The sequence below is a fragment of the Phodopus roborovskii genome, unplaced genomic scaffold (genome assembly GCF_943737965.1).
Source record: "Phodopus roborovskii unplaced genomic scaffold, PHOROB, whole genome shotgun sequence".
Classification (NCBI taxonomy): domain Eukaryota; kingdom Metazoa; phylum Chordata; class Mammalia; order Rodentia; family Cricetidae; genus Phodopus; species Phodopus roborovskii.
The window spans coordinates 4,418,836-4,439,745 of NW_026125295.1; the positions used below are offsets into that span (position 1 = coordinate 4,418,836).

General features: G+C 47.4%; 1 protein-coding gene across 2 annotated transcripts in view; it reads right to left on the reverse strand.

The window, feature by feature from the left end:
• Positions 1-20,910, reverse strand: part of Tgfbr2 (transforming growth factor beta receptor 2) — an 87,473-nt gene that overhangs the window by 3,399 nt on the left and 63,164 nt on the right. For both annotated transcript variants that reach the window (XM_051202046.1, XM_051202049.1), the window contains 3 exons: positions 18,103-18,902; positions 14,766-14,907; positions 2,065-2,192 (listed from right to left, as the gene is read on the reverse strand). In XM_051202046.1, coding sequence (XP_051058003.1) covers positions 2,065-2,192; positions 14,766-14,907; positions 18,103-18,902 — 1,070 coding nt within the window. The remainder of the gene's footprint in view (positions 1-2,064; positions 2,193-14,765; positions 14,908-18,102; positions 18,903-20,910) is intronic.

Sequence of the window (20,910 nt, forward strand, 5' to 3'; positions counted from 1 at the left end):
ACTTTGTAAAATACATATTTCATAGAATGACTCAGAAGTTGCTCCCAGGACTGCCAAGCGTGACTCCATGGTGCTCCAGTCACTTCCAGGGGCATTAAGGTAGGCCTTTTGGCATGGTTGTCTTTGTATGCCAGATACACCTCATTATAAGGGTTTTTTATTTTATTTATTTATTTATTTTTAATTGTTGCTGTTCTTGTTATGGTTTTTCAAGACAGGGTTTCTCTGTGTAGTTTTTGTAGACCAGGCTGGCCTGGAACTCAACAGAGATCTGCCTTCCTCTGCCTCTGCCTCCTGAGTGCTGGGATTAAAGATCTGCACCCCCACTTCCCGGCTGATTGGAAGATATTTTATAACCTGTCCTTCCCCAGACAGCGCCACCCACTGAACCTCACCCTATGCACAAAAGTTTGTCCATAGAGCAAAGTTGCTATACCACAGCCTGGATTTCATTTTGCATCAAAAAGAGTTCTGTTATTATTTTTAGCCCTTTCGGAAAATCAGAAGGTAAGTAAATAGTCTGAGAGGTGGAAAGATCAGTTCCTTCCATGCAGAGGCCAACACTGCACTTGGTGACCTCCACACAGGTGGAATAGACGCTTCTAACACTCTCTGGGGAGAATTGCCACTCGCCTGCCCATACCAGCAACTTTCACAGCATCTAGGGAGTTCTCCACCCCCAGTTCTTGATGTAGAATTAATTGCATAATTCACCTAACTAATGGTATTGATTGATGGCCCTGTTAAGAGTAGAATGTTATTGTTGCTATACCAGAAACATTTATTTTGCTCTGACACAGTAATTACAGGCAGTAAATTAAATTAAATATTAAGCATTACCTTGAAATCAATAGGGCAACAAATCTCATTAAGAGAAAAAAAATGTATTATGCAAATTCTTTCCAGAATTTTATCATAATGAATAACGGCTTCATTATAAGAACTTTGCAGGAGAGACCTCTAGAGATGGTGACAGTTTCAGTAGGACATACCATTCTGGCACCTTCTGGTTCCTGAGCTTTTTCCAACAGCCTTGCATGTTTAGAATCAAAGACAATTTGTCTGAGAGTCTGGTGAAGACCTTGACCCTGGGAAGCTGGGATCACCTACTCCCTGATCACAGGGCTGGCTCTGGGCCAGGGCTGGCTCCAAGCAGGCTTCCTGCCCTATTTGTCTTCCCGATTGTGCCTGGCTTGCTGTTTCTGGTTCTCACTTGAATTCCCCGTGCCTTTAGACAAACCTACACACCCGTGGCCAGCAAGGATGAAGGACTTCATCCGAGAGAGCAATAAAGGGCTTTTCTGGGTGGAAAAGAATCATTCTTCCAGTGAGATAGAAAAGCAATGTTCCAGCTGTTTCTTCATCAAGATTCTTCCTCGGGTGTATCACACATGTGGTCAACTCTCACAACCTAACCTTTCTTCCCCTCTCCTTCAACCTGTGTTATGAGCAGCCTTAACTTCCAATTCTTTGGGAGGAACGGCAGTGTGGTGTGCTGTCACTCAACAGGCTGGTCTCCTCCTCCTTCACCAGCAAGCTCCTCTCAATTGCTTTCCTGGCCTCCATTATGGTGGCCAGCCTACTCCTTGCCAAGACGTGCTCATCTCTGCGCACAGCCAGTAGCTACGAGGGCACCAGCTATCCCGAAACCGTGCTTGCTTCCAACTGCTAAATATTTCCTTGTGAAGGCGAAGAACCCCAGCTGAACAAAGTCAGAGTGAGAGGGAGGAAGATGTAGGCTCCTGACATGAAGGCATGGGAGTGGATAGTAGAATCAGCTAGCAAAATATCTTAACCCTGAATGAAGAGGGCTTGGGAAAGGTGGCCAGTGCTCTCCAGTAGTCATATGAGAGCTCTCTGTGAATGCTGTAGAAGCCTGGTGAATGCCACGTGAGAGAACAGACTCATCCACTTACATGGGTCCTTAGGAACACAACCCCAACAGGGTTACAGGGAACCAAGAACCCTGCACTCAGACTTAAGCTCCATCTCCCAGACCTCTGCAGCCTGACAGCAGACTTCTCCGCATGGACCTTCTGACCCTTCAAAACCAGCACCGCTTACCTGGTGGTTGAGCCAGAAGCTGGGGATTTCAGGCCGCCCTCGATCTCTCAGCACATTGTCCTTCATGCTCTCCACACACGGGTGCTCCCTCACCTTGGACCCAAACGGGGGTTCATAATCTTTCACTTCTGTGAAGAAAGCAGGCAGGCACAGGCCAGTTGAGTACAGGGTTGCACACATGGCCAAGAGAAGGCACACATGCTTGCTGAGTGCCTGGCTGGGTAATGCAAGGAAGGAATGGCAGAACGAGCCTGCCATTGCCAGAACAATTTAACGGTAGTGGATTAGAAGAAGGGAGACTCTGGGAAATATTCCACTGGTGACTGTTCAGTCCTGCTAGGCATCATGCTAATAGCTGATACCTAGGGAATAAGGCAAACAGAGACCAGCTTTCCAATCAATGCAGGCATCCTCAACGAACATGCTCAATACGGGGATATTATTTCTAAGGAAGGACATAAGTTCTTTGGACATGGAAAAACCTTATATATCGTGGGCTGGAGAGACTGAGCTCAGCAATTAAGTGTGTGCATCACCGGGAGACCAGAGTTTGGCTCCTAGCACCCAAGTCAGGAATATCCCTCTTTTGGCGTTTGTAGGTACTGCATTCATGTGCACACTTTCACATACAGACAGAGAAGAACTTTCAAAACATATACGAAAATCTTTATTTAAAAAGTCACGTGTATCATAAAGCTTATGATCCTTCATGGGCCCACAGTGCACGAACAGATTCAATAAAATGTGTTAAGTTGCATGGAGACATTAGCCTTACAAAGTCATACAGTTTTGAAAGATGCAAGAACCTGGATGGTTCCTGAAGACGTTGGTAAAGGAAGTAAATCAGACACTAAAGGGAAAATATTATGTGGTCCCATGTACTGCCTCCCCCAAACCCACAATGGAGGTGGGGCCTTCAGAGTTGGCTGAGGAAAATTCTTCCCTAATAAATCTTCTTATGGATGAACAGAATGATGCCTCAATGGCTTGTTTGGAGTGTGTGTGTGTGTGTGTGAGATTGTGTATGTGTGAGAGTGTGTGTGTATGTGAGTGTATGTGAGTGTTTGAGTGTGTGTGTGTTTAAGTGTGTGTGTGAGTGTGTGTGAGTGTGTGAGCATGTGAGAGTGGGTATGTGAGTGTGTGTGTGTTTGAGTATGTGTGTGTGTGAGAGTGTGTGTGTGTGAGAGTGTGTGTGTATGTGAGTGTATGTGAGTGTTTGAGTATGTGTGGGTGTGTGTGAGAGTGTGTAAGTGTGAGAGTGTGTGTGAGTGTTTGAGTGAGTGTGTGTGTGTGTGTGTGTGTGTGTGTGTATAGCGGGGAAGCACTGAAGGGGAAGGCTGGGCCACATTCCACACCCCTCCCCAAATATGCAGGATCTTTGGCCTTTAACTTCAAGATAATTTTCATTAATGAGCAAAAATTTCAGTAATTTGCCTTCTATGCTAAGAATTGAAGATGCTTTCATGGTAAAATGGAATTTAAAAGAGGAATAGTCTGCTTTATTTTTCTCTTTCATTTTCCCAGAAGTGCACTTATCTTTTACAGCCTCACCCCAGTAGAAAAATTGTCAGGATCTTATTTTATCATTTTATTTGCTGGCTGATTTTTTTTAAAAAAATAATATTGTTTATTCTTTGAAATTTTCATACATTTATACACTGTATTTTGATCATATCCATCTACCACCACCTCCCTCCAACTCTCCCTAGTGAGCCTCCTCTCTTCATGACTTTATGTCCTTCTTTGTTATCAATCCCCCCCAGGGTATTTTTTGTGGCTCATTTTTCAAACTTTTAAAAATGTACACTTATTATATTTTAGAATGCAATTGCATTTATGACATGGACGTGAACACAAACCCTTTCTGTCCCCCTTTGACTTCAACCACCCCAAGGATTTATCTGCACTGGTTTTAGGGTATATTCTGGGATCTGGCTTCTAGGGTCCACACATGCCTTCTTTCTCCCATCCCCTGTCCTCCATCAGACTGCTGATCTTGAGGCTCAAGACTAGGGCGGGATTTTATGTCTTCCTCTGCTTGGTGCTTTCCAGTTCACTTTATACACAGTAGGCACCCAGTAAACACAAACTGGGGTGATTTCTAGCAAAAGCTGAAGCTGGGAGAGTCAAAGCCAACTCCAGATGAGTCACATGCGCATCGCCATCTTCTTCCTATGGGGCGGATGGAGTGGCCTGAGGGACCATCATCTTCCCTTCCGGATCATCTCATGGCCCAACCCAACCAAACAGCACATGTCCTTGTTGTATTATACCAAGCAAGAAAGGTCAAGATGGCAAAGGATCTGTAAGATACATAAATTGCTCATTGCACAGACTCTCTGTTTCTAACTCTTTGGCTGCTGTTGTACTTGTGTTGCTTGCCTAACTAGACACCCCTTACCAAGCCAAGAATTCTAGAGCAGTTCAGGTGTTGCCAACAGGCCTCACTTCCTCCTCCTCCTCTGCAGAATTGTACTGGCTAGAGGGAAACACCTCAGCCTGGAGATACCCAGACTTGACACCCACCTGCCGGGGAAGCCATGTCACAAGGGGACATGTGTGTCAACTAGTTCAATCTTCTTGCCTCTGCAAGCTACTTTAAGAGCATCTGTGATACATAGCTGAGGCCAGACTCTCCGAGTTAAGCAGTAATTACAACACAGCTCCTTACCCATGTTTGCTCTGTTTCCCATGAGACCTGCTCCTCAGTAAACAAAGCCCCTCAAATTTTCCCATCAGGTCCTACTTCCGGCAACGCTGGTCCAAACCAGCTGCCCACAAAGAGCTTCCCTCTTTCTCTTCTGGTTTCGGTCTGCTCAGCTACCCATCTGAAGATGACTGTCACTCTACAGTGTGGGAGCTCGCAAAGCCCTTCTTCCCTCCCTGAGAAGTACGGAGAATGCTCAGAACCATACAGCATTATGAGTATCTGATGAAGAGCCTTTCCAGAAGGGTTCCTTGCTTTCTCCCTCCCAGGAATCACTTCAGGGAGTGCTCCCAGAGCCACAAGTCTCATGCCCATGCCCAGAAATGACAGGCAGGACATTGCATCAAATGAGAGGGAAATAGCAGGATGAGACTCTGACCCAAAGTCCATCTCATGGCTGACGGCCAAAAGAACAAAGAAAACCCTTTCATGGCAGAGTTATTAACTAGGGCTAGTTTATCCCACTCCGAGTTCTAATCCTCATAACAATTTGTGACAGCTCATCCTCATTGTCACCTTGACCAGACTGGCAATGATCTGGGACATGCACTGCTGGAGGTGTCTCTGAGGTTCAGGGAGGAGAGAGGCCCCTGCTCTGAGCGTGTGCAACACCATGCTCTGGGCTCTAGTCCTAGCCCAATAAAAAGGGCACAAAGGAACCATCCAGTTGAATGCATACATTTCTGCGCTGCTTTGTGATAATGGACACAGAACATGACCATCAGTGACCTCGTGTCCCTGTATCCATGATGGACTGTACCCTCAAGCTATGTGACTACAAAAACCTCTCCCTTCTTAAGTTGCTTAGGCCACAGCTGTCAATCACAGCAGTTATTTTAATGTTTAGGCTTCCGTGGGTGAATGTGGTTGCAGAAATGAAGTAATGATGCTCCAGTGGAAAAAGAGATGAGCCATAATTTTTTTTTCCCCCAAAGCAAGGGGAAGCTTAGCCGAGTTTCCCCTGTTTTTCCTGCGACCCTGGGAACTATGGGAACTAGGAGACTTCCTGTGCTCTGAAGGCTTACTTCCTCTCTTTGGCTACACCAGGGAAGCGAGGTCAAGGGTCATTCATCAGCAAGGCGCTGGCAGAGACTAATGTCTGTGCCACACAGGGAGGATCTGAGAGCTTTGCTGCCTTCTAAGTTTAAAATGGAAAATGGGGTGTGGTCAAGGAACAGCATGTGACCCAAACTGGTAGGTGCCCGTCCCTTGAAAGTGACCTTTCAAGAGGGTACAGGGGTACATCTGTCATCTCAGCACTGTGGAGGCCGAGGCAGAGGGATGTTACAAATCTGAAGCCAGACCTGTAGGCAAACGGTCTGGGCTACAAGCAAGATGCGCCCCCCACCACCCTCTGTCTCAAAAAAATTAATCACTCATCAGTTAATAATCACCCAGGTTAGGGTGGGCGGAGGATTTGAAGTGCACACATATTTACATTAACTTATCTGTTCGTTTGCATGCAAGCCATGGTGCACCTGTGGAGGTCAGAGGTCAGAGGTTAGAGGAGAACATGGGTCTTGGGACTTGAACTCAGGCTTGGTGGCTGATGCCTCCACTTTCTGAGCCATCTTGGATCCTCGCGCACACACACATGCTAGGCCTTTTTCCTTCCCGTGGGTCACGTTAGTTCTTCTTTCTGTGGCCTTTCCCCTCATTTTGAACAACCCGAGTCCTGACCTTACTTTCTTCTCTCGTGTCTCACAAGTGTGCTGAGATGACTCACATCTAGCTGTGTGGCCGATGTACCTAGTATCTGCTCTGGGGCGGGTGTCAGACAATTCTATTTGCTGTTCTCTGAGCTTCCATGGGAACCTGTGGGCATGAACAGGGCATGGAGGGCCATTCCCTGCTGGAGAGAGTTTCTAAATTCGCTTTAAGTTTTGGCAGATGCCCACCTTGACTCTGCAGAACACAGAGCCCTGAGTTAAAATATGAACTGTGAGAGACAAGGTTAGAGGTCAGATCTGAGGGAGTAGGTTAGCAGGCGGGGAGGCCTGTGCTTGGTGCATGGGCCCTGATGGCCTTCCTGGGGAAATCTTATTTATACTCTGTACCATAAAATAGTCCTAGGAATGGAACAGAGTGGATGACTGACAGCATACTCACATGTAGCCTGGACCTCTTTGCCTCCCAGTATCTCCAGTCTAGAAGACTGCAGTCCATCCCCCTCAGTAAAAATGTCACAGCTAAACCCATACTGACTCAAGCCACCTACTTATCTTTCATATTGGTGTTTAAAATGTTTTAGAAAATGCACATGTTTAAACCCATGAAATCACGAGAGATGAAGGTTTCTAGAAAACCCAATCTCCTCATATGGCTGTGCCCCTGGGCTCTTCCTTAAAGGTGGCTTCAGTGAGATTAAAAGGGATTTAAAACCACCACCTTATTGGTTATGTGTGAGCACTTCCCAATCTACCTTTTATAGAGGATCAGGTGAGTTGCCCTCAGTTTAGTGGAGAGAGGCTTCAGAAATGAGTCACAGGAAAAATGAATCCCAGTTAGGCATGTCCAGCCATACTGCGTTGCTATTTAAGTCACTCAGTTACAGTGATAGATGGCTCAGTGATAAGACCCAAGTTTCATCCTGGGAACCATGGCGGAAGGAGAGAACCAGTTCCTATAACTTGTCCTCTGATCTATACAAGCGCCCCATGGCTCATCTGTGCTGTCCCACAAATAATTTCATAAAAATCGTAAAGTCACTTAGATCCATCCTTGGTCCCTTCCTTATTCTATAGTAGGTCTGAAGCAGGCTTTAAATACGTCAGGGGAGTGGGGGCTGAGTCATGACAAGGGAAAATGAGTGGAGGGAAGTAAGCATGGTTTAAGAGTGACCAAGAGCCAGGTAGAGGGTGCTGAGCAACAGCCTGGAGAGATGGGATCCAACATCTGCAGCTCGTCATTACAAAGCATGTGGCTGAGCTGGGCTGGGTGATGCAGGCCTTCAAGCCCAGCACATAGGGAGGCAGAAGCAGTATTCTGTGAGTTCAAAGCCAGCCTGGTCTACAGAGCGAGTTCCAGGACACCCGGGGCTGTTACACAGAGAAGCCCTGTTTCAAAAACCAAAACAAAACAAACAAAATGACAACAAAAAAGTAGAAAGAAAGGAAAGGAAATTGAGGCTGGCAAACAGAGGGTTCAGAGCTGCTCCTGGAGTCTCTGGGACCCTGCAGACTGGCTTTGTCTTGCTAAGGAGTTGTTACTCTTTCTTCTGTCTACCCAGAAAGCGCACCTCCCAACCCTACCCAGAGCAAGCACCCTGGGGGGAAGCACCCCACCCACTGCAAACCTGACAAATGTCTCCCTCCCTGCCAACCTTGGTGAGGCCCTGTCTGTCATAGGCCTGCAGGAAGGATATTCTAGGCTCTGCTGGATGGAGACAGTTGGTAATTTCTAAACAAGCTATGTAAAAACAACTGATTAAAAAGAAATCCCCTCAACTGTTGTGATTTTCCTGCCCTACACCCAAACACTTGTGTACTCTGGCCTTGGGGAAGCTGGGGCAGTGGTAGGACTGGAGATGGACAAAGAACAAGACAGTCTCATCCTTTAACCACAGGCACCAGAGGGAGGCGGGGTTGGCATAGTACCCGTAATATGTTTACTCCGGTTCCTCTTTGTGGCATCCAGGGTGCTCAGACCAAAGCAGATGTCTCTACCACAGGTTAACCAGCCCGTGCTGAGAGTTCTCGGATGGAAGGATGGACTGCCCTGGGACCCCACACTGCTCAAAACACACCTTCTCCAAGAGAACTTTGTTTTACTGCTGCAGGGAACTTTCTCTTCCTTTCCTTCTTCCTGCAGCCAAGGCTGAGGACCAGCCGCCTGCGGCTCTTCCTCGCTCTCAGGAAGTCCCCCAGCTCCTCTGAAGGGAAGCAGCCTGCTCTTCTCTGCGTCACCACAGACCCGTCATCCCCCAGATGTCGGCATGGCTTTGACCGGCAGCATCTGGCCCACAGCTGTTGTGGCTGTAGTTGGACAGTGTCCCCAGGACAGTGCTCCTCTGATTTTATATTTACTTTCCAAATGATGCCGCCTTGGAGCCCTCTCAAAGCAAGTGGTTTCCAGCCTGGCCTTCCTGAAGTTTCTCCAAGCCTCCTTTCCTTTTCCTTTCTGCTTGGCCCATTGTTCTTTAGATGCCTCTTCAAGAAAGAGCTGTCGGTGTCAAACCCTTGCTCATTGATCACTGTGTGTGCCAGCTTCTACTCAGAGGCCCGTGTGGCTAGCGCTTGGGTTGGTTTGCACGTGGGTTGGTTCTGGCTGGGGATAGATACGTGTGGTGCCTGCTATATTCCCCATACGGGACCTTCAGTGCCTCCATCTGCCTCCCACACACCATAGTGCAAACACCTGCCCAGACCCCAGGACAACTGCCTGGGACAGAGGCTCTTTGTAAGAGAGTCCAGTTGGGGTCTCCTGCCTTCTCTCCATCAGAGAGCAGAACCACACTAAGCGCTCTTCCATCTTGTTCTCCTTACACGACTCACTCTGTTCCCCTCGTTCTTCTGATGTATTCTTTGAGATGCTCGGAGAGCCAGAAGCACCCACCCCAGTGGTGTTATCTGTCCCCCAAGTCTGCTATGATTTTTCTCTCTAAAATGACCACATCCACCCATCCCTTACTGGACACCAGATCCGCTGCTTCACTCCTCACTAGGCGCATTCCCTTCGGGTAGACTGAGTCTTTGCACCTGCTGCTCTGGCCAGGTGTAGTGCAACATCCCTGATGCCCCAGTGCCAGCGAGACTGAGCCCAGGGCGTTGAGAGGATGATGCCTCTGTGAGCTTCCCGGCAAGGCCAGGCCTCAACAATAAGCATGCACTCCATTCCTCAGCAGGAAGAAGAGTGCCTGGCATAAGAGTCATTCATTAGACATCATCTGAGTGAACGGATGGATGACTATGCCCTTGGAGAAAGCAGGGTGAAGAAGGCAGGTCTGACCGCATCGGTGCGCAGAGATTAACAGCCTTGGCTCTGTTAACTGGGATCTGGGGGCCTAGCAAACACAGGATTTCATCAGAAGAATGCAAAACTAAAAAACCCAGGTGTGGCAGCACATGCCTGCCATTCCGGAGGGGGTGGAGGCAGGTGCACACTGGGGCGGCTGCCCAGTCAGTCTAGCCTACTTGGCTTGCAAGTTCTAGGGAAATGAGACATCCTGTCTCAAAGAAGGTGGGCACTGCCTCAGAATAGCACCAGATGCTGACCTCTGCTCTTCTCTCTGTCACACATACACACACACACACACATGCATACAGTTTCACACAATCACATGTACACATCACACACTCTCTCTCACACACACTTTCTCTCTCTGTCTCTCTCTCTCACACACACACACATGCATACAAGCTCACATACACAGGCATAGCCACATGTACACATACACACACATTCTCTCTCATGCACACACATACACACACTCTCTAGCTTTCATTCTCTCTCATACACACATGCACATAGACATATATGCACAAAGTTCTCTAATACACACACACTCTCTCTCATGAGCGCACACACACTTACACATATGCATACAAGCTCACACACAAAGACATAGCTGCATGTGCACACACACACTCTCTAGCTGTCATTCTCTCTCTCACACACACAGATACACACACACACACACACACACTCAGGGATGCATCAAGGGAGACAGGAAGATGCAGCGATGCAGACTTTCAGAAGTGAGGCCCCCCAGGAGTAGCGCCTGCCTCCTGCAGTACTTCTGCAGGGCTGTGCTCCAGTGCAGGGTGTGCAGAGGGCTCTGACCCCCACATACTGCTCTGGGCACTCATTTTCTGGGGGACTCAGTGCACTGATGGGTGCAGTGGCTGCCTTGCTGATACTGTCACTGGTTTCTCCAGAGCTTTCTTAACCTGGACCAAACCTTCTTCCTCTTCAGAGCAGTCTTCATTCCCTGTGATGGCCTGTGGAGCTCTGTGGTGGAATTGCATGCTAAAGGAAGCTTAGATTCAGCTCCAGAAGGAACTATTTATCGTACGTTTACACGGTCTCCCTGGTAGCGCGGAGGACAACATCCCCAGGGATGTGCTGAATGTTTCTCCCTCCCCTGGGCTATTCTGCAGAGGCCAGGCTGGCTCCCAGAGGAGCATGGCCAAAGGACACCCGAGCCACACTGCTCAAAAATGGATCTCACCCTCTGTCCTTCCTACCTTGGCGTCCACTGATTTAGGCTGGCCTGAACATCTAGCTCCCTGTCTCCTTCTGCTGTGCCCTTTAACTGTTGTTAATAAATGGTCATCCCTGACTGCAAGGACTTCCATGCCACAGAGTTAGTACCAGGATGTTGCTCAAAAGATGAGATGGGACCGGAAGGGAGTCTATAGTGAGACCCCCAGCGTGAGGATGCAGCATGGAGATGGGACTCGAGAAGGGAAAAGGGACATCCCCCATCATGGTGGCATGCGCCTGTAGTCTCAGTACTGGTAAGGCAGGGTAGCGGCAGGTAGATCTCTGGGGCTCACTGGACACCCAGCCCAGCCAAATCAGACAGGCCCAAGTTCAGGGAGTCTCCATCTCAAATAAATAAATAAAGTGGAGAAGGAACACAATGGAAGGCACTAGAGGTTGGGCTCCCACTTCCACAGGTGCGCGCGCACACACACACACACACACTAGCACACGCATGCACACACACACTAGCACACACATGCCATATGAGGCCACAAGTCTAGTGATGTACACGAGGGTGAATATGGCCAGAGTGGAGACAGGAGAATCAGGACTGGGATGTTACCACCAAACCAAAGAATGCCAGGAGGGGCTCCATCCATTTCCTGCCCGCTTTTACCTCAAAGGTTGTAAAGGGTTTTTCTAAGAGGAGCTAAAGACAATGGGTCCGGTTCCTTCCCCAGGGAAACCCGTTTATCCTGTAGCTTTTCTTGGAACCCATAGAAGTTGGTGAGCTTGGCTCCCCCTCCCGTGCCTCAGCCCTTCCTTACTCAGCAAATATCAACAGGAAGGGGCTCTGGTCAGTGAAGCAGAACACAGCAGAGCCTTAGGCTGACTGGAGACCAGACATGATCTCAGGGGCTGTTTATACAAGCACAGCCGTCAGAGCACAGGAGAGGACATATACATACACACACACACACACACACACACACACACACACACACAGACATACACATACACACACACACAAACACATACACACAGACATACACATACCTACACACACACACATACATTCACTCAGAGCTACTTTTGGAAGTGTATAAGAAGACCTCTTAGGGAGGAAACCAGGAAAGAATTGTACCAGCCAGATAGGACTCACCATCTCCCCAGAGGCCAGAGAAATAGATGACAGTAGCTCAACCAGGGATGAGGAAAAGGTGACCTAGATCCTCCTTGGGTTATGGGGAGCCAAACAATTTCTGCAAGGGACGAAGACTCAGAACCAGTAATGGGTCCAGTTGGAAGGTCCTTGTACAATACATCAGAAGGTTTGGGTTAGTAACTAAAGAGGCTACTACTTGAGCAACAAAATAAGTAATGACATTATTGGACATCCATAGAATGAAAGAAATGCCCATTGTCTCTGGTTGATATACATGTAGAAATAATGGATAAATACCAAGGAATAGTGAGAGGAAGAATAGAGATTTCCTCAGAGTAAAATGCCTACTAACTATCAAGGGGTAAGAAAAACAGAAGCATTTGCATGAGGCAAACATCACAGTGCTTATCGTTTAAAGTGGGAAATTCTCAGTAGATGCCCAAAGTAACAGGCGAGACTATAAACAAGCCCGAGTATCCTGCCTGCGTGTGCCCATTACAATTGAAAAGTGGCATCTGTGGCTTCTCTACAGGGGGGAACATAACACCAGCAACCCTGCCCTTGTTTCTACGTGCAGAGAAGTTACCACAGCGTCTGCACTGTTCTTATTCCAGACATGTCATCCCAATTTAATGTGAGAAAGCAACAGCAAAACCCAAAGTGGGATCCAGGCTCTGAGGAGCGGGTTTCAACTTCACAAGTGTCAAAGCTGTGGAGGACGATGCAAGAGTCTGAGTTAGAGCCATGAGAATAAGCCAAGTCATCTTCCAGGAAAACACATTCCCGGAGAACAAGTGAGGTCTATGGGTCAACACCGAGCACCACACCAACCTTACTGTGCTGACGTTAACACGGTTACATTGTTTCTTTTGCATTTAGGCTAAGTGTTAACCTGGATTAAAGGTGGGTGGGTGGACTGGAGCCTCTACGTTTGTGTTGCTGTGAGGGTTGTTTGTCGGTTTGCGTGTTTAGGATCTTTTCTGCAATCCCGGCTGGCCTGGAAGTTACTGTGTAGCCCAGACTGACCCAAAACTTGCATTAACATCTTGAGTGCTGGAATTACAATCTAGAGCTCTCTACTAATATTCTTTTTATTTAATTTTGTGAGTGGGCATGTTTGTGAGTGAGTGTGTGTGTGTGTGTGTGTGTGTGTGTATAGGCTAGAGGTTGACATTGTTCTTTGTTTTTAGACAGGGTCTCTCTCATCCTGAAGCAAGTTGATTTGGGTCAACTGTCCAGCCACCGAGCCTCAGGCATCCTCCTGTGCCTGCTTCCCTAATGCTGGGATTATAGGCACCCTCCACAAAACCCACCTTTTACTGAGGATCTGAACTCATGTCTCGTATTTGTGAGGTAAGACTTTAGTGACTAAACCATCTCCTTAGCCCTCTGTGTTCTTCTTGGTACTATTTTATAAGTCTAATGTTATTAGAAAACAGAATGTCAAAAAGAATGAAGCCAAGCTCAGCTTCATCTGGACAAGGCTGGGATGTTCTCATTTTCCACATGAGACCTGACGGAAGCTACTGAGTGGAGAATGGGTAGTGGAGACAGAATGTGGAAAACCACCAATCTCTTTCTAGCCATCTGGAAACAGTACCCAGAGACAGAGCAGGGAGTAGAGCATTCAAGGGACAGCCATTCTTATCTATGTTGTCAAGGTCAAGGCAACAGCAGCCTCTGTGCTGGCTGGTTTTATGTCAACTTGACACAAGCTAGAGTCGTTTGGTAAAAGGGACCTCAATTGAGATTATTAATGATTGGTCTTGGAGGGCCCAGCTCACTGGGAGTAGTGCCACTCCTGGATAGATAGTGGTCTTGGGAGCTCTAAGGAAGCAGACTAAGTGAGCCATGATGGGCAAGCCTTACTCCATGGTCTTCATACTGGTACCCACCATAGGTCCCTCAGTGGCTGCCTGGCTTCCCTGGACATGGACTGTTGTTCACCTGAATGTGTAGGAGGATATAAAGCCTTTCCTCCCCAACGTGCTTTTGGTCAGTATCCTATCACAGTGATGGAAACCCTGGCAGTGGGGAGGACTTGGTAGAGAAGAGAGCAAGGGGACCTGGGAGATCTGGGAGCTTAGGGAGAACGCATGCTCAAGGGAAGGGACTTAGGGAGAACGCACGCTCAAGGGAAGGGAAGGAAAGGTAGTAGGTGAGGCTGGGATTCCCAGAGGAAAGGTTGGGGAGAAGCCCTAGAGGCTAGCTATCTTCTTCAATATGTGTCCCCAGCGTTTTAAAACCCAAACAGACATATCAAACCACCTTGCTTAGTTTTGTGAAAAAGAAGTCATGTCTACAAGGGTAAATATTAAGTCGAGTATTTTTTTTTTTTTTTCAGTCCTTTAAACCCAAATGCTCATCTGACTATTGTCCTTTAGGTAAACAGCGGCCATTCTTATTCCTGCTTCTAGTGACCACCTCCTGCAAGATACTAAAACATCTGTGGTGAGAAAGTAATTCTACATAGCCATATAGAAGGGGATGTAAAGCCTTATGTTCCCAGTGTGGGTTTTCAGTTAGAAACCTTAGCTGTTTAGAATAACCCTAGAAGAGCTATGTGCTACGTGATCTCAACTGTCCCCCAGTGCGGAGTCCACTGCTCTGCGCTGAACCCTGGAACCATGCTGGAAACAGACGCCATGACGTGGTCTGGAAGGGGACCCAGCAAGCACCTACCTCCCACCGCGTTGCAACGGGACGTCATTTCCCAGAGTACCAGGGCCATGGAGTAGACATCTGTCTGCTTGAAGGACTCCACGTTTTCCAAATTCATCCTGGATTCTAGAACTTCAGGGGCCATGTATCTTGCCGTTCCCACCTAAGGGGGGGGGGAGGTGAAACACAGAATGAAGCTCCTGATTTCATTTCAAGTTTGACAGAATTTGTCGCAGGGGACTCAAGCTTGGGCTTCTCGCATGCAGATGATTTTCATGTTTGTTTCCAGCGGTCTCTTCTTTTTACTCTTAGATAACTTCATACCTGCATACGATGTATTTTGATCACGTTCACTCCCATTATCCCCTCTTATTTGCTGCCCACTTCTGGAACCCCTTCTTGCTAATTAGTCCCCTACCCACTTCCATGTCTTTTCTAAAGGATCTACTGCTTTCCGTTAGCACTGCTTAAAAAAGCCTTGTGGGGGCTTTCCAGGGTCAGAGTAATCCACAGTGGCTGCATCACTGAAAAAAACAACATGGTTTCTCCCCCAGCAGCCAGTAACTGGCAATAGCTCCTCAGCTCCAGGTGTGATGTTTTTCTTCTTAGCCCTTCCTTCCTTCAACCCTTCCATCCCATCCATCCTTTCTTCCTTCTTCCTTCCTCCTTCCTTCCTTCCCCCTCCCTCCCTTCCTTCCTTCAACCCTTCCATCCATCCATCCTTTCTTCCTCCTTCCTTCCTTCCTTCCTTCCTTCTTCCTTCCTTCCCCCTCCCTCCCTCCCTCCTTCCTTTCCTTTGGACACTGTTTCATGCAGCCCAAGCTGACCTCATGCGGTGTGGCTGGTGATTACCTTGAACCACCGATCCTCCATTTGCAGCTGAGAGTACAGACACACCCTGCCACAGCCACTTTTTGTGGGTGTTAGGAACCTAAGCCAGGGCTTCGTGCACACTAGGCAAGTGCTCTGCTGACTGAGTTACAGCCCCAGCCCTCCGCAGGTGCCCTCTCTAGGAAAACCACAGTGCTGTTTTAAATGATGAGAATTACACAGGCAGACACACACAGAGTATTGTTTTCTCTCTCTGAAAACCCTTCAAAGACTCTAAACAAAACATGCCCACACAAGTGTTCCAGCCCAGAGCCACTAGTGTGATTGCATGTGTCATCCTATTAGTCAATATTCTCGTAGGTAACCCCGAGGGCCACATCTCTGATATTTTAGATGCTTACATTGTTTAAAAGATTTATTTGGTTTTATTTCACGTACCACATGTGTGACTGGTGCGGACAGAGGCCAGAAGAGGGCATCAGATCCTCAGGAATTGGAGTTACAGACAGTTGTGAGCTGGTGTATGAGTGCTCAGAACAAAACCCAGGTCTCCCAGAGGGACTAAGACTCAGTCAGGGTCCACAGAAGGCAGACAGACAGGGAGAGGGGCTACGGAAGGCTAGGTAATGAAGGTGATGAACTTCCAAAATGGCTGACTTCTTCCTCACTCTGGTGACCTGGTACAAAATCCTGACAGTTTAAAACAAAGACCTCACGGGCTGTTTGTCTCTCACCAGCAGATCTCCAGATGGAGAGGGTCACCAAGACCAAGGCCTGGTTAGAACAGGCCGTGTAACAGTTGAGGCAATCAGCTGTTCCAACTTTCTTCAAACTGACCAACCCCAAATTGAAGGAGGAAGACCCTTCAGAGAAGATAAATCCCCTGCCCTCTAGAAGGGCCTGGATTGTCAGGTTCCTTGTCCCTCTATGCCCTGCAGACCATTCTTCTATGTGTCTGCTGCTTGTCTGTGTCTCTGCAATCCAATAAACACCTTTCTTCAATTGCTGCTTCTTCCTGTTCCTGTTTGCTGCTGTTCCAGATTCCTCCATGCACAACTTTCCATGCTTTTCCCTACCTTTTATTTCTTTAACTGTCAGAGAAAAGGGACCTGGTCAAAACCCTTAGACTGACATCCCCTAAGAGCAGCAAGTTCCCTTAGTTGCTAAGCCATTTCTCCACCCCCTTACATATTTATATTTGGTTTTGCAATTAAGATTTTTTTTTCATCCTTGTAATGCTAAAACTCATGGAAAATAATAGCCACCCATATGGGTCATTTAAGGACCATTTAATTTTAATTTACCCCGTGGCCCATATGACATAATTTCGTAAATCTTTGCTAAATTAAAGTCATATGAAAAGACCAAATCATACCATAATTTCCATGAATGTGACATGTAGCTGCATTCTGGTTACTTAGACTTGTGATCAATTTTATGAGTGACATTAAACAGAGAGGGTCCACAGGGAAAAGGGAAAGCTATTTCTAAGGGAAGTTTTTCAAATGGAAATGCCTGCTACTACCACAGCATATATGAGTTCATCCAATGTCAATCACTGTCCTGTCATACAGAGATCAAATAATGTAATGCTCCAAAAAAATGTAATGTTCCAAAGAGCAGTTCTTATTGGCATGTCTTAGAAGATATTTTTCTTTTTAACAGCGTGCCCTGTGAGTCATTGTCCTAACATAATAATTTATGTTTCAGCAAGATGACCTCCTCAGAGCATGCACTGCCATGGACAGAATGCTGGCAAGGCAGAAACCTCACAAGTTCGGTTCATTTCGGGTTTTAGAGTGTGCCCTGTTAGGGAACAGCCATGCCCCTGATGGAGCCACTGTGTTAGTCCTCAGCTGTCACCAGAAAAGGAGATACTCCAAACATGCCTTCACCAAAGGGTTTCCATTTGGATCTGGGACAATGCTTGTGGAATCATCAAGCTAGGAAGGTGGCTTAGCCAGCAGAGAGCCTGCCACACAGGCAAGAAGACAGCACTTCAGTCCCCAGCCTCGAAACCAAGGTGGTAGTGGTGGCACACCCTTGTAATTGCACCAGTGTATGGAGTCTGGAAGAGACAGGATCCCTGGAGATATCTATCCATCCAGACTAGACAAACTGGAAAGCTCCAGTTTCTGTAAGTGGCTTTACCTCACAAAACAAGGTGAGTACTAACGGAGGAATACATCTGGGCTCCATAGAAAAACGTGGTATGTGTGTGTGTGTGTGTGTGTGTGTGTCCGCACGCGCGCACGCGTGTGTGTGTGGTTAGGTGCACATATGTGTCAGTGCACACAGAATGACAGACAGACAGACAAATGGAGCTGTTTGCTCCTTGGACAAATACTTATTGGTCGCTTTCACAGCCTGAGGCATTGGGCTGGGTATCTTTGGTAACCTCCTAAGTGTGGATTTGGACACACACACACACACACACACAGCTAATTTAAAAATTACAGAAACTGAAAGGAAGATAGAGATGAGGCCAGGCATGAGGTCAGGGTCTGGAGCAGCAACTCTCACTCACCTGCCCGCTGTTGGCCAAGTCATCCACAGACAGAGTGGGGTCCAGGCGCAAGGACAGCCCAAAGTCACACAGGCAGCAGGTCAAGTCATTCTTCACGAGGATGTTAGAGCTCTTGAGGTCCCTGTGAACGATGGGCATCTTGGGTCTCCCACACGGAGTGTGGTCACTGTGGAGATGAGCAATGCCCCTGGCAAGGGAGCTGCCCAGCTTACGCAGGTCCTCCCAGCTGATGACATGCCTTGTGAGGTATTCCTGCAGGTTGCCCTTGGCGTGGAAAGCCGTGATCAGCCAGTACTGCTTGCCCAGCTCTGTCTTGCGCTCCTCAGCAGTCAGGAACTGCAGGATATTCTCGTGTTTCAGGTTGATGTCTGAGAAGATGTCCTTCTCCGTCTTCCAGGAAGTGTACTCCTCGTAGGGGAAGATCTTGACAGCCACGGTCTCAAACTGCTCTGAAGTGTTCTGCTTCAGCTTGGCCTTGTAGACCTCGGCAAAGCGGCCCTTCCCCACCAGTGTGTCCAGCTCGATGGGCAGCAGCTCCGTGTTGTGATTGATGTTGTTGGCACATGTAGAGCTGATGTCCGAACGGTCATCCTCCAGGATGATGGCGCAGTTGTCGCTGAACTCCATGAGCTTCCGGGACTTGCTGCTTTCCCAGGACGGGCTCAGCTTCTGCTGCCGATGGACACGATAGCAGTAGAAGATGATGATCACAGCTATGGCAATCCCCAGCGGAGGCAGGAGGCTGACGCCCGTCACTTGGATAATGACCAGGAACAGGTCAGGACTGCTGGTGGTGTATTCTGATGTGGAGATAGGGCAGGAGAGCATGATTAGGTTTGGGAGGTATGAGCTACCAGGAAGCAAGTCTACAACCATGAACTGTGTCCATGGATACCAGACAGTGATTCTTAGAGTGATGCTACAAACTAGCACACCATCCATGTCCTTCCCAAGGCGAAAGCACATTAGACATGATCGAGGATACCATATCAACCAAAGTTTGAGACATAAGACATTGTTAGACACTGGGCCCAAGTGTCGTTTTCTTCAGCGATCACATACATGAGGGGGAACTGAAGCACTGACTCAGTCCATAAAGCACCCCCAGAACCCATGAAAACATGCACGTGCTTGTAAGCCCAGGTTTGGGGAAATGGAGGCAGGTGGTGGGTGGCTGAGGCTCACTTGTCAGCCAGTCCAGCCAAATCAGTGAGTCTTGTGCTAAGTGAATGAGAGACCCTGTCCCTAAAAGGGTACGTGTCACTTCTAGCATCCACATGCACACATTTGCACACTTGTGTGCCTTTCAGACATAAACACATATATGTGAGCACATGTGCATGCATACACACACACACACACAAACACACACAAATAAATCTTTAAAAAATAGGGAAAGATATATAATTTAGTAATGAAGCCTTCAAAACAATTTCCTTAAGATTATTTTATTTCTTAATTGTGTGTGTGTGTGTGTGTGTGTGTGTGCGCGCGCGCGCGCGCGCGTGCGCGCCTTCACAGGCCAAATAGGGTATCAGATCATCACTTGGAGCTGGAGTTACAGGGTAATTTTGAGCTACCCGATGTGGGTGCTGGGACAGGGATAGAGTGGTAGCAGTGGTGACAGACTATGATAGTTACACACACAAAAAAATTCCTTAATGGTAAAATTAAAGACACAGATGAAATATTATGTAGGGACCACAGCAAATCACAGCCCGTATCCTTACTACCGTGCACGTTTCTGCAAGGGAAGGCTTGCTTGTCTCAGCCCTCCACAGCCAGCTCTACATGAGACACTTTGTCATAAATCTATTTGGCCAGCATGGTCTACAGGGTGAGTTCCAGGACAGCCAGAACTGTTACACAGAGAAACCCCATCTTGAAAAACAAAACAAAAACCTGAACAAACAAACAAAACCCCGTTTGGTTCACTGACTGACTGGGAAACTCTACAGGGGCTATGACCAGGTCATATGGCACTACAGGGCTATACTGGCAACCATCATAGGCTGGGTCACTTCCATGATTTCCTGTTGGTGCTGTTAGATGAATACTGCCTTATGTTCTAAGGCAGGCAGATTTAGTCAGTTGCTGTACAGCCTTGTGATCAAGATGCCCTAACACTCTCAATAGTTCTTAAACAGAGGTGATGGGAAGGGAGGGAGAAACCGTCTATGGATGCTCGTAATAGAGACCTTCCTGCAATAAAGACCAGCCCTGCTCCATAAGGCCAAGAGTGTTTACTATCTGGTAGAATTTTAATAGAAGAAAAAATCAGCAGCCCCCTATCCTATAAATGTTATTTTAGTACCCTGTTATACACTGGAAGAATTTGGAGAGACTTTACTTTTGGTCCATTGTGAGTATTCCTTTCCACATATAAGAAAATACAATTCAGAGTTTTAACTATGGCCCGAGTCTCCAATGCCTTAAAACATCTACACAAACTGTTCATTTGCTACTGATCAGTTTACAGTTCCTAGTTACATACAGAAAATATCCTCCTTGCTCATTTCTATTTCTTCCAAGTCTGAGGCAAGCACCCAAACTAAAATTAACATGTGACATTGACTGCAGAAGGTTCTAGAAATCCCCTGGTCAGAAACCAAAGCTTCACTTTCCTTCCAGTTTCCTGTGACCTTTTCTTTTTTTCAACCTACACATAAAGTTGCACGTGTGTGGAGTGACTGAATAACATCTGTCAATCTGGAAACTTCAAAGAGGGGGTGAAGGACTCATAATAACAATTCGGGCCGGAAGGAAGCTTTGGGATGTGGCTAGGTCTAAACAAGATTCGCCCAGGCA